Raw genomic sequence first — 14,363 nt, forward strand, 5'->3', positions numbered from 1 at the left:
AATCACTCATACAATAGGTCAGTGGTGGCTCGTGTATAGGTACTGCGGAACTGCAGCACCCCTTATTTTCACTCGATATTATCGATAACATTCAATATAATGAGTCTTTTATTCTTTAATTCTTTCTTTATACTTGTACATTATATAATCCTTAAGTTTAATGTCAGTAGCCATCCCCTAGTACATGAAAAAATTACAAAAATCCTTGTATGGAACTGTGTGCTTCACAGTTCCAGCATCTCAGTGTTTGGCTGTTGTGCACATATGTACATGTCCGAGATAAGATACTGTATGCTAGATAGAGAGAGCACTGTTGCTTACGCAGTGCTGACCTTATTGTGCAAGTGTAAGGTACTGTTTCTTTTTTACTCAGCGATGTGTGTTGTGCTTAAAAACCATGTACCATATTCTTGAATGTGATGAAGTGTAGATTTAGATGATTATTGTGCTTCCAGCTATTTTATATGCTTGTTTCGTTTAACACAATTTTAAAACAATGGCTAAAAATTTTCTGAAGCAGCACCTCCACTAATTTTAGCTACGAGCCGCCACTGCAATAGGCAAAAGGCCTCTAAAAGAAATGGTGAGGATTAAGATTACATTAAAATATATAAGTCAAATCAGCTCTGGTTAACAAAAATCCAGTACACATAATATAATAGTAAACAAGAGTGGAGCTCTATACAGTGGGCCCTCGACCAACGATATTAATCCGTTCCAGAGAGCTCATCGTTACATGAAATTATCATTAGTTGAATTAATTTTCCCCATAAGAAATAATGGAAATCAAATTAATCCGTTCAAAAGTATGAAAGAAAAATATTGTTACCACATGAAATATACATTTTCCTACACACAAACAGAAGGATAGATGCACAATACATGTATACATATGTACGTATAACAACACTACGCTAGCCAAGGATTCGAACCCATGTTGTACTGGCCTGCCTCATAGTAAGCGAGAGCCACATGATGGTTTAAACCACAGGACCACCCATCCCTGCAAGAATGGCGCAGCCAGCACACAGCTAGCTGTTGGGTCGCCATCTGAGGGCATACGGAGGTGTGGGAGCTTCTAAGCTAATTTCATTCTCATCCCTGTTTGGTGTACTAGCCTCACGAGCAGTATTTATATATTATTGTAACCACGAACGAGTGGTATTGATCAGTAACAACACTGCGCGAGTACACCAAACAGGGATGAGAATGAAATTATCTTAGAAGCTCCCACACCTCCATATGCCCTCGGATGGCGGCCCAACAGCTAGCTGTGTGCTGGCTGCGCCATTCTTGTAAGGTTGAGTGGTTGTGTGGCTTAAAGCGTCATGTGGTTCTCTCTTACCATGAGGCAGGCCAGTACAACATGGGTTTGAATCCTTGGCTAGCGCAGTGTTGTTATTGATCAATACCACTCGTTCGTGGTTACAATAATATATAAATACTGCTTGTGAGGCTAGTACACCAAACAGGGATGAGAATGAAATTAGCTTAGAAGCTCCCACACCTCCGTATGCCCTCGTATGGCGGCCCAACAGCTAGCTGTGTGCTAGCTGCACCATTCTTGTAGGGTTGGGTGGTCCTGTGGTTTAAAGCATCATGTGGTTCTCGCTTACCATGAGGCAGGCCAGTACATCATGGGTTCAAATCCTTGGCTAGCGCAGTGTTGTTATTGATCAATACCACTCGTTCGTGGTTACAATAACATACATATGTATATTGTGTAATGAAGAATAAATGATGGTTTATCTTTATTTTTAATTAAATCGTCATGCAACTGCCTTGCCTTTTCACATATGATCGCTTGAGAGATGCTCTCTCCTGATATCTGTTTTTCATTCATCCACACCAATAACAGTCTCTCAACATCTTCGACTACTTGCGATCCGTGTTTCAAAAACATACTTGCACCTTTCGCAACAACAGCTTCCTTGATTGCCTTTCTGTTGGCCAAGATAGTAGCGATGGTTAATTGGGGTTTGTTATACAACCTGGCCAGCTCGGAGACACGCACTCCAGTTTCATACTTTGTGATGATCTCCTTCTTTATTTCAATTGTAATTTTCACCCTTTTTACCACAGGGTTGGCACTAGAAGCTTTCTTGGGGCCCATGGTGGCTTATTTTGCAGTTATAAGCACTAAAAACACTGGAATATTACAAAATGTACCGAATGTATGCGTGGATGCGACCTCACTGGCTTGTAAACACTGGCACACTAACTGAAGGCAGGGCAGCTAAGGGGCACTCAGGCCAGACGGGACATGTGGACGCGTTCGGGACAAATCATGTTAGTCGAGTTTTTCATCGTTGGTTGGGCCAAAATTTTTACGCTCAGACACTTCATTGATCGAATTTATCGTTAGACGATGCCTTCGTTGGTCGGGGGTCCACTATACTTACAGACTTGATGGGACCAGAAAATCAAGCAACATCAACTCACCAGGAGGGTCCCATGATAACTCCCACCGGGTGAAGGAGGGGGGGGTTAGAGAGGTAATGATACATGCCCAGTGCCCAGCAAGCATTCATCCAATTATACTACCACCACCACTGATTCATGGTTCCACTCTAACGAACTTTTCCATCACAGTTTCCTCATTAGCAACTCCAATCAGGTTTCAGTTGAGTGAAACAGTCATTGAAAAGTACACTCTTGTTCCTTCTCTTACATTTCTGTTATTTGAAGAGCATGACCTGCAGACAAATGTGGAGAGAGAGCATCATTTCAGTATTAGTTTTTAGACAAACCCTAACTTAGTACTGCACAGTCCGCTTTCTCTACTGTGTTATTATAATGATTAATCTTCATTTGTTTTATTTATAGGACCTTGGATTGTAGCAGGATTCTCAGATGGTTATGTACGAGTGCTGGACCGTCGTCTAACCACTAATCGAGCTGTTGTTCGGCAGTGGCGAGAACACACTTCTTGGGTCATCAGTGCACATTTACTTAACTCTTCACAGGCTACCACCAAGATTATTACTGGAGTGTATGTTATGTTTTTTTTTTTTCTTAAGCAGTAAGCTCTGATCTGCACTTGCCTAGGTGGCTATTTCTTCAAATAATCTGTTTATTTCTTCAAAAGAGCAGATTTTAATACAGTAGAAGTGTTTTATTTGAATTGGTTGGAATCTAGGGCATTTTAGCTAACAGAAAACTATGACTAATGGGAATTGCTTACTGAGCCCCACCACTTGCACTGACATCAGTCCTTGGTGGTCTCATTTCAGTTTATTGTATTCTGATGGGCTGTCTTTCTTATGCCAATCATCTGCACCTAAAAGAGGTGCAGAGTAATGCCTGTAATCACCTATTATTGTATAATTCTTTTAATGTTTGTAAAAAATAGAAAAAATATAATGTCTTACCAACTTGCAGCATGTAAATAAGTAGTCTTATATATGAAAATTTTTATGCAAAATATTTTATCACACATTTCACAGAAAGACATTTATTTATTCTTTTATTGTTTTTATCTGAACTGTTGTCTTCCAGCAAGTTAAGGTGAACCCCCATCCCTCCCCCCCCAAAAAATGCAATGCATTCACCATCATTCATACATTCTCTGTCTTACCAGGGAAGTATGACATCACAATCAGATTTCCCTCGAACTGCAACATCTTCACTCCTTCAGAGTGGTGGCATTGCTCCTCCTACCTCCAGGCCTCAAGTTTGGCTAACTCATTTTCTTAAACACCTTCATAAATATCCTTGCTCATACTCCAATACCACACCCATTTAACCCTTTGACTGTCGCAAGCCCCTTTCTGAAATTGTCATTCTATGTCGCCAAATTTTTGGAAAAAAAAAAAAATTTCTTATGAAATGATAGAGAATCTTTTCCTGGTGGTAATGACACCAAAATTACGAAATTTGGTCGAAAATTCATGGAATTACACTCCTGCTAAGTTATTGGTCTCGGCAACATATACGCATCGGCAATTTCGCCGACTTTGAGCCCTGTTTTTGGATAATTTCGTTGTTCCAGTTGACCAAACTCATAGCTATTTCTTTAGAACTTCATTTTTTCTATCAATTGAGTACAAGAAACTGCCCATTTACCGATTTGAACTACCCAATAAAGTGGTCAGAAATTGGCAATTTGGCCAATTTCACGCAAATTAAAAAAGATGCCAATTTCAAAATAGGGTCCAGAATAAACAATGTACACATCCTTGGCACTAAAATAACATATACTCTGTTCGTTAGTCACGTCTCTAGGCCCCTCTTATATTACTATTGCTTTCTGTTTTGATTTTTTATTCATACAAAAAATACAAAATTTACTGTTATGCAGACTACTGCATTATTGTAAAAATGGTATAAATATAATCAGTGCACTAGTGAAAGAATATTAGACTCCCCAGTTGACGTGTATTGGATGTGTGGTGTGATTTGCTTACTCCTGAACATTGGTAAAAATCGAACATTTCCGCTACTTTGAGCTCAATTTCAAGGTCATTTTCATCGTGAAACTAATCAAAATCATCTCTATTTCTGTAATATGTTTCCCATTTTATCGCTTGAGACCATGAAAATGAGAATACAACGATAAATACTATACGAAAATACACCTCAAAGTCGGCGTTTTAATCCAAAAAAATGGTCAGTTTTTTTTTCTCATTATGCACTGCGTGCTGCAGGATTTTTTTTATGTAGGGCACACTGACCACACAGACCCATTCTCTCACATGTGGGCCTACCAGCTTTCTCCTGCTTGATTTGAAGCCGCTAGAATTTATGCGTATTAATACGTCCAAAACACTGGCTCGTAAGACGTATGTATACGACCAAAACTGTCAAAGGGTTAAAATCAATCTCTCTTCACTCCTGTATAACACAGCCTTGTAAGCCTGCTGGATGCTCTAGGTTAGATAATCATAATCTAACCTCTCAAAATCTCCTTTACTTAGAATGTGTTAAGTTTTATCTCTTTGATTTTTAATTATTAGGTTATCTCTCTTTGATTTTTAATTATTAACTTAGGTTATCTTTGATTTTTAATTATTAACCTATTAAAATTTTTAATTATGATAGAATCTCTAAGAAAAATGTCAGTAGTGATGTCTAGTACTTTATATAAAATTAAGTCAAAAACTTGGTGAACATTTTGTGTTTTGGTCCAGTTATTTATTGAATAATGATAAGCTGGGATTTTCATGTAATTTCTATTCCCATTGAACTAGTTTTACATATACTGTACTACATCCTAACATGTTAATCTGCCATTCCTATATCATTCTTATGTGTGTATCTATCATTCTTGTGTATCATTCTTAAGTTTGTATTCATGGTATAATTCACTCATTGTGTATAGCTATAGTGTGTTATATTTAATCTTATATGTATATTAGTTAAGGCAATATATAATATTAATCCCCTCATTGCCAGTCCATTAATTTTTTATTGGGTATGCAATGCAAATTATGGTAATTAAATTAGCTGGGTGAGAGTACTGTTGTCAGAGGGTCATTTAAATTGTGATGTCCACTAACATCTGGCAAGACAGCTATTGAGTGTGTTTATTTGAGTCATACTACCTTACTGGAAAAAAAAGGCTAATGTGGTAAGGAAAAAAAGAAACTCCATTCATTAATTTTAAATTTTCATGCATACATTATTTTTGAAATGGTTATGACAGTATTTTTTCTTTCACAGTGTCTCGGGAGAGGTTAGATTATGGGATATGCGACAGTCAAACTCTGTACAAGTTTGTGCACCAAATCATGAGATGACTTCTATGGCTACACATGCAAATGCTCATCTGTTTGCCACGTATGTTTATTGTTTATAGTGAATGTGTAGTTGCATCATCAGGTTTAAAATGTTAAACTTCAGTGTAATGAGATTCAGAATTCTGTTATGTGTATTGTAAATGCTCTCACAGTGCATGGGTTATGTTCCTGGAAATTTATACACAATTTAAAATTCATTGCTTGAAGTGAAGAGCAGGGAAAAAATAGGGTATTCCAGACAATTCCATTTTTTTTTTATTATTACACTAGGTACAAATTATTACAGTATCAATTACTTTACATTCTGGTAGTACTATCTTCTTGAAAGGAGTGTAAAGATTAGGGTACTGTATATAGAAGAGAGAGGGATTATTTTCGAGCTAGTCTTACACAGGGACATGTAATGCTACCTTAGTTGTTCCAGCCTACGTATTCACATATGAGCTTGTAAAAGAAGTGCTATGCTGTTGGGGAGAGGTGTTTTTATTAAGAGATAACAAATTTGATACAAAGCATTAGTTGTCACAGTTGTTTTTTGCTGATGACAGTTCTTTTGGGAGACTCTGAAGAGAAGTTGCAGAGGTTGGTGGAGGAATTTGGGAGAGTATGTTAAAGATAGAAAGTAAAAGTGAACATAGGAAAGAGCAAGGTGATGAGAGTAACAAAAAATCTAGGCAATGAAAGATTAGGTATCAGATTAGAGGGAGGAAATATGGAGGAAGTAAAAGTATTCAGATACTTGGGAGTGGATGTGTTAGCAGTTGGGTCTGTGAAGGATGATGAACCATGAAACTGACAAGGAAAAAAGTGTGGGTGGTGCATTGAGGTATCTGTGGAAACAAAACATGTGTCTAATTTTCATTCATGTACCAAAAAAAAAAAAACTCCATTGAAGGAAAAAAAGGGAGGGGGCAGGGATGTATCAGAGAATAGATGTACCAACGCTGTTATATGGGTGTGAGGCATGGATTTTAAACACTGCAGTGAGGAGGAGGCTAGACCCAATCTAGATGTAGTGTTTGAGGGCAATATGTGATATGAATAGTATGCAAAGAATTTGGAGCTTGGAGACTAAATGAAGGTGTGGGGTTACCAAAAGTATTTTTGGAGGGCTGGGGAGAGAGATGCAGACATTTTGAGAGGATGGAGCAAAATAGGATGGCAGGAAAATTATATTAATCTGAGGTGGAAGGGTGGGGGTTGTCTCAGGAACTATTAGAGTGAGAAGGCTTTGAGTGATAGAGGCATGAATATCCACAAGGCTTGTGTGAGTGTGTTAGGAGCAAGTGGAGACCAGTGGGTTTTGTTACTTGATATGTTGTTGGAGTGTAAGCAAGATAACATTACAAAGGGATGCAAGTTAAACCAGTTAGCCAGATTTGAGTCCTGGATGTGGGAAGTACAGTGCCTGCATGTTTCCTCTTTTTCAGATAATGCTGTCTTGGTGGGAGATGTCCAGTGTGTTAAAAATTTCTACATTTTAATCTTGCTTCTTTTGTTAACCACCTTTGATTCCTTCATCATTTATAGTAATAGAAATGGTTTTTAAATTAAAATGGTTTAAAATTAATATTTAAATTTTTGTTTCAACAGTGGGTCCGTTAATCAGGTGATTGGTGTCCACCATGCAAGTGGATCCTCAGTCAACGTCATCAAGTACCATGAAGGATTTATGGGCACACGTATTGCTCCAGTCTCTTGTTTGGCTTTCCATCCACGCAGAGTTCTCTTGGCTGCTGGTACCACCGACAGCTACATAACTGTCTATGGGCTGTCTCGAAGATAGTGAATATTATTTGTTAGCACATGTTCATCTTTGGTACAATGTCTAGATTGATCTTAGATTTTTTTGTTAACAACCATGGTAGGTATCCAAGAATTCTCTGGCCATGCAAATAATGTTGAAGTTGGGTGTAAATGTAAATAACAGTTGTTATTCAAACCCATAAAATACCCATGAAGATATTTATGTGACATACAGTAAACAGATATATTATTTCTTCAAATATGCCATAAACTCTCTTAATTAATGAAATGCATAAGGGAAGGAAGGAGGTATGTTGAGCACAAGTTTTTCATCAATGTATTTATTAAAACCTTGTCTGCTTTTACAATTTGTTGAACTATACAGTAAATGCTTATGACTTTTTTTTTGACACTAAAGAAATTCGAGTGCAAGTTTTTAAATAATTTTTGCATAAATTTTGAATGCAGTATCCTGATTTACTAGCATTTTAAGAAATCTTTTAGTCAGCTACTGACAAAAATAATCATTTACCCAATTATGACTTTGAAAATACTGTTTGATTTATATATTATGTGAGTACAGAAGTTACCATACTTCTTTCAGTAAGATTTTATGCCCTTAACTTATTTTTTATCTATTTTAGGAACTAATTCTATAAGGGTTTTCAAAAAAGTTGCAACCCATGGATAATGTGTTTATTAATATGTACATTGAAAAAAAAAATTAAAATTCTTGGCCATTAAGGCTTTCACATAAGAGTACAGGACAAATCCTGTTCGGGAACACTTGTTTTAGTGTTTCTATTGATGTGCCATATATTGTATGCTGAATGTTGAACAGTAGTTCTTCCAGGGTATGAGGATTTGAATACACAACATTCTTTAAGAACAATAAATGTTCTCGTAATGTGAACGGCATTTTTGTATTCAGTGATGACTATAGCAAACAGAAATATACACCATATGGATTCTCTGTGGGTTGCATTTCTTTTTGAACACCCTGTATTTTCATAAAATCCTCATATCTGAACATTACTTTGTAATGTCTCAGCCCATTTATTTCAATGTAGAGTATGATTTTGTAATTTTGTGGTATGCTATATTAATTGTAGGTGATGTTGCCTCAGGGTGAAAAAAGTTATATACTGAATTCTGTGTAAATGTCTCATTGTTTCCAGGTACAATAATATCCTAACACCTCATTTGATTGCTTCAGGTTTTAAATGCTTATTCCTTCACATCATGCTTTGTGCACTATTTATTGGGGCTCAGATCAAATGGTGACTGTTTAAAGAAAAGAAAGTATGGAGAGGTTCAATTCCTAAGCATTATCTTTACAAAACCTGGACCAGTATTCGTCATGGTGCATGATGTCAATAGAAATATGGTGAGTAGACATTGATTGCAGAGGAGTATTAATTGGTGCACCATTTCATCACATTGGCCTTATTAAGTACATAGAACAGAAGATCATGTATAGTACATCCAGGCCAGAAAATCAGACACTGAGTGAGATTCGTAGGGGTCTAGTTTTGAGTGACTTGAGATTCGAGAAGCCAGAAAGTACTGCAGCAGGCTTACTGGTACACTCTAAATTTATTCCATTGTTCGAACACAATGTGAGTTATGGGTGTTGACAAACATACTGTTATTTTGTTTGTGTTAAGGAGTTTAATAGAAGATGATTCAAGTCATCTTCATTTGATCTCATCGTTTTCATAAAATAGTAGAGTTGCTCTGTCTTGTGCCATGAGATGGGAGTGGCTATCATGGTGATAGACATTCATTACAAATACAAATTTTTATTTCTTTACAAATGTTACAATGTGTGATTTTACATATTATAAAATGTTGTTAATTACAAAGAAAGCCACTTACATGCCAGGGTATTTCAGGCAGACTGATCCTAACGCTTACAAACTACTTAAAACTAGACATAGGTTATGGAGTGGTAAATTTTTATTAGATATTATTTTACCTTATTACTAAAAGAGATGTAGACAGAAAAATTTTAATTAATAAGATTTATAGTAGTGAGGTAGCAAAAAACAAATAACAGTATTGCAATCAGTACAGGCATATTTTTTAGGTTTTTCTTTCTTTTTAGGTCACCCTGCCTCGGTGGGAGACGGCCGACATGTTGCAAATAAAAAATGTTCCTGTAGTTGATTGAGAGGAATCTGGCAGTATCCTCAATGTAGACCTGATCACACTCTCAACAGTATATATCACAGGAGGGAGTGATCAGGTTTATATCGAGGGAAACTGCCAGAAAATACATGTGCCTGCAGGATCAATAAGTAAATAACCTTTGTATCCATCACATGACACTTGCTCCCATCTCATGGTGTGGGATAGTGCAGGCCTACTGGTTTGTGAAAATGACGAGAGCAAATGAAGATGCCTTGAATCCTCTTCCATTAAATTCTCTAGTATGATTACATAAAACAGTGGTATGCTTACTCAGTTTACACCTACAACTCACTTTGCATTAGAACGAAGTAACAAACATAGTGTGAGCAGGTAGGTCTGTTGCACTGCTTCCCAGCTCTATGAATATCTCCCATTCAACACTTGATTCCTCAAACTTCACTCACACAACACCTGACTACCTTGATTGGATGTATTGTATAATATGTATTTATGTACTTAAATAGGCCAGTTTGTCACAAAACATTGTACCAAGCAAGAGTCCTCTGCAATCGATGTCTTAACATACTATCGGTGCTTTGCCATTTTTCCTGGAATCATAAGGAGATACTGCATGTTCCTAGGTGATGGTTTATCATGCATTCAATTTTTAAATAAAAATTGTCTGTATCTCTACACTGTAGGTAGGAGGTTAGTAGACAACAACCACCTGGAGAGATGCTACCATCCTGTCATGAGAGTGTGAAATGGAAGCCTGTTAAATGTTTTCACTGTAGCATGATTGTTGGACTTTTCTTTCTGTCTCATGAACATGTAAGATGACATGTAAATCTTGCAATATTCTGTTTACACTTAAGCTGGCTTTGCTTAGTCCTATCATATTTCCTTTCTGATTTAAGAGGCCTGCTCTGAGATTAGGCCATGAGGGCTGTGATCCCTGGAACCATTAACAGGTATACAACACATAACATATACAGTATGTACATTTCACGTGTGACAAATTACGTGTGGTTGAATGTCTGAAAATCAGTACTCATCCAGTTTATGCTTCATGTTTTCATTTGTACAGAAAAGTTAATAATTTTGTGTATAGAGTTAATTCAAATAAACTAAATATAATAAAAACATAATAAAATTACAATTAAAAACATGGTACTATCACCAGCTATTCTTCAGTGTATTGAAACTTCTTAATAATGTTGGTTTTATTCTTTGGAGGAAGAAAACACAATTGTTAGTAATAAATATTTTCTTTTTCACAGGATTATGAGTTATGCATGAGATTTATTGTAGTATTGATAGAATATTTTTACACAGTAACAGATGCTCCACATCTTGCTAGGATGGAAAGAAATGAATGAAAGATTATATATTTTTTTACAAATGAGTTTTTAACATTTTGAAAAGTAGTAGTGTTGCACAGGTTCCAGAAAACAAAAATGAAATTGTCAATGGTGGAAAAGAAAATAAGAGACAATTTAGATTTGAATGGTTATATTTTTTGAACATTCCACTACCTTTATTCACTTCATAATTTACCAGCAACTTAATGCATCAAGTTGAAACTTGTATTTAAAGGCTCTGAAATCACCTTGATAATATAGTACCAGATCCAGGGATACTTTACAGTGTTAGATTATTAATGGAAAAATATAGCATTGCACATTACTAGACTGAAAAATGTAATCTCTGATAGTTATGAATTTTTTCCATAATATGTCAATAAAGTATTGAAAATCAGTTATATTTGAAGAATTGTATAGTACAGTAAATAGCAACTTTCAAAAAAGTCATTAGCTATACAGTATTTAATAACAAAATTATTATATATAGATCTATATATATAATTATATAACATGTATCTTGTTACTATAATTCTTGGTAATATGTAAGTAATTACTGTACAGTATTGCAAATTTCCTGAAATTATTGAATAGTAGATATTGTATCTTTGTCCTGAAGTGCCTCAACTTACCTCCTTCAGTTTAGACAAAAATATTATAAAACTGTAGCCATTCAATGTGGTTAGACATGTCATCAGCCTAATTTATTTTATGTAGAGCTACTAAACTGCCCCCCACTAAAATTCCTGAAGATCAACGTGTATACAAATTGAAACATTAGTGTAATGGTATTCTTATGTTGGTTCAGTTACCCCTCTTGGTTACAGCTGCCAGTTATTGAAGCGTACTTTGTTTTCATTATTGTTTACCAGCTTAGGGTTTTTAACTGAACATATAATTTTATTAATTACTCAGGAATCAATTTGAGGGTTTGCTGTAGGTAGTTTTTAGCACTTAAAATTAAAATAAATTGAGAGAAAGCCTGCTGGCTCTTCATACAAAGTTTCAAAGCTCTTAAGCTTATAATAGTGTACAAAACTGTTGTTCTGTTTATGTAACTCAACCCAAAGTTATCAAGGTTGGCCATGCAATCTTCCCCAAACTCTTCAATCATGTTAGATTCTTAGTGTTGATCGGCAAACAGTAATGCTTGACACAGTTACCGATGACTTTTGTATGATGATCAATTTGTGACATGCTAAACATATATGCTTTCTGTTACTACTGAAAGAAAATTACATTGTAAATAGAAATAAAGGCACCTATTGAGACAAAACTCCAATAGGTGATGTACAAATCTAATTTAAATTTTCATATTTTTATTCACATGAGCATACAGATAAAACTGAGGAACTTGAGATTTTTATATAAATAATAATATGTAAAGGTTATGTAAAGATTACATTTGACCATTTTGTCTAACAATTTTATGCAGCTTGACTGAGTTGAATAGTGCAATGTACAAGTAAGTTGTGGTTATTTAATATTGGCAAACAACTTTGGAAGACCCTGCAAAAGGATTATTTTAGCTTCATTAACTAATACAGTGGAACCTGTGGTCACAACCATTATTCGTTCAAAAACTCTGGGCGTGACCCAAACCTAATTTCCCCATTGGATTCTATGTAAAGATAATTAATCCATTCCAGACCCTTACGAATTTTATGTAAATATTGTTTTTTTAAGATTTTTAAGCACAAAAATAGTTAATTATACCATAGAATGCACAGTGTAATAGTAAACTAAATGTAAAAACCTTTAATAACACTGAGAAAACCTATGAACTGTTCTCTGTAAACAGTTTTTTTTAAGAGTTTTAAGAGACATCTAACAGCTGAGAAGTGAACTCCGTTATTTATCATCCAATTTCTTTCATTTTTTGGTGTATGTTAAGAAGCATCTTTCCATCATACATTGCCCAAGTTTCAATAAGATAACCCAACAAACAACTGAGAAAAAAATATTTACCAAATATCATACATGGCAAACCCTAGCTGGGTACTGGTACTGCAGGCTGTTTGTGCACTATCTGCTGATAAAACATTGCTAATCTGAATTTATCACAGTCGTAATTACTGTAATTTATGAATAACTTCCGAGATAATCGACGAAAACGAGCGCACGCCAAACAAAAAAAAATGAGAAAATGAGTCACTGACTTTTTTTTTGGGTTATCTTAGGTTCTCTACACATATGCTGCTATATATGATAATCCATATAACTGTATTTGTGTATACCTGAATAAACTTACTCATTTACTTAGTTTTATGGTGCATTACAAGTGTATATCACAGCACTGTACAGTACTACACTATGTTTTCTCTAATATAAGTACCCAGGAGGGGATAAGACGATGGTACTTTATCCCATATCCTTGAGTTCACAGCGAATGAATGCACCTCCGGCTGAGACCGACTACAAGGCGAGGGTCTTTGTTAGGTGTACACAAACAACAGGAAGTGGGGAAAATCGGCATGTGATTATGTGTTCGTGACCAGATGCAAAAATTTGGCGAATTTTTTGGTTGTGAACCGATTTGTTCGTGTTCGGAAGCGTTCGTGACCAGAGGTTCCACTGTATTGTATATTATATGAGTTTGAAATTTAGTATATAATTGTAGCCTTCACTAAAATTATGTTGTTTATAGAACTTTCTATGGAAGAGATCTGTTTCTCATACACAGTGTGCTTTAAAAGCATTGAGTCTATACAATATATAAATGCTGTCATTGATGCATATGAAAAGAATAGGAAGTGTTTATGCATATTTTTTAACACGGCTATTTCCCACTAAAATGGGAAACCCTTTCTTAAGGCAGCTGATAAAAAAAAATAGAGATTTCTTTTATGCATCTCTTTGTTCATGTGCTCACTTAATAATGTAGTTTTAAGAGATTGAACATTTCCAACATTATGGAGGGATTGTAATACTGTACTCTGATTGCTAGGAACATTGTTGATGAATGTTGTTATTCTCATTGTAATATCAGTAGGGAATTGTTTTAAGTGTATTGTATTGAGATGTTATGTTTAATTTAAATTGTATATAGTAGTTTGCAGGCGTACTTACCATTCACTAGTAATAGTATATGCTAATGAATTGTAATGGTTACTTAACCATCAGGCAGATGTTTTGGGGGAAAATGCTTCTATATAAAAGAATCAAAATTAAATATAGATATCACTATATACAAAAATTTAATCAAAATTTCAGTTGCATAAAATATAATCCTTTTGTGTACTTCCACTTAAAATGACTGTTTTTATGTTTTAACCCTCTGGTGAGTGTGGTGGTTTATGTAAGATTTATTAGTTATTTCTACCCTAACCAACCCCCAGTTACTAAAATAAGAGACACCACTTTCACAAGTATGTGATGTCACCCA

The 14,363-nt window shown here is 35.4% G+C and overlaps 1 protein-coding gene across 2 annotated transcripts in view; it reads left to right on the plus strand.

Moving 5' to 3' along the window:
• The window catches only part of raptor (regulatory associated protein of MTOR complex 1), a 52,299-nt gene extending 43,906 nt beyond the window's left edge, over nt 1–8,393 (plus strand). Inside the window, exons 22-24 of one of the 2 annotated variants that reach the window (XM_053785699.2) lie at nt 2,827–2,992; nt 5,662–5,778; nt 7,332–8,393. In XM_053785699.2, the coding sequence (XP_053641674.2) occupies nt 2,827–2,992; nt 5,662–5,778; nt 7,332–7,524 (476 nt within the window). In that variant the 3' untranslated portion in view covers nt 7,525–8,393. The remainder of the gene's footprint in view (nt 1–2,826; nt 2,993–5,661; nt 5,779–7,331) is intronic. The other variant, XM_053785700.2, reaches the window with a different exon arrangement.
• The last annotated feature ends 5,970 nt before the right edge of the window (nt 8,394–14,363 follow it).

The sequence above is a fragment of the Cherax quadricarinatus genome, chromosome 35 (assembly GCF_038502225.1).
Source record: "Cherax quadricarinatus isolate ZL_2023a chromosome 35, ASM3850222v1, whole genome shotgun sequence".
NCBI classification, from domain to species: domain Eukaryota; kingdom Metazoa; phylum Arthropoda; class Malacostraca; order Decapoda; family Parastacidae; genus Cherax; species Cherax quadricarinatus.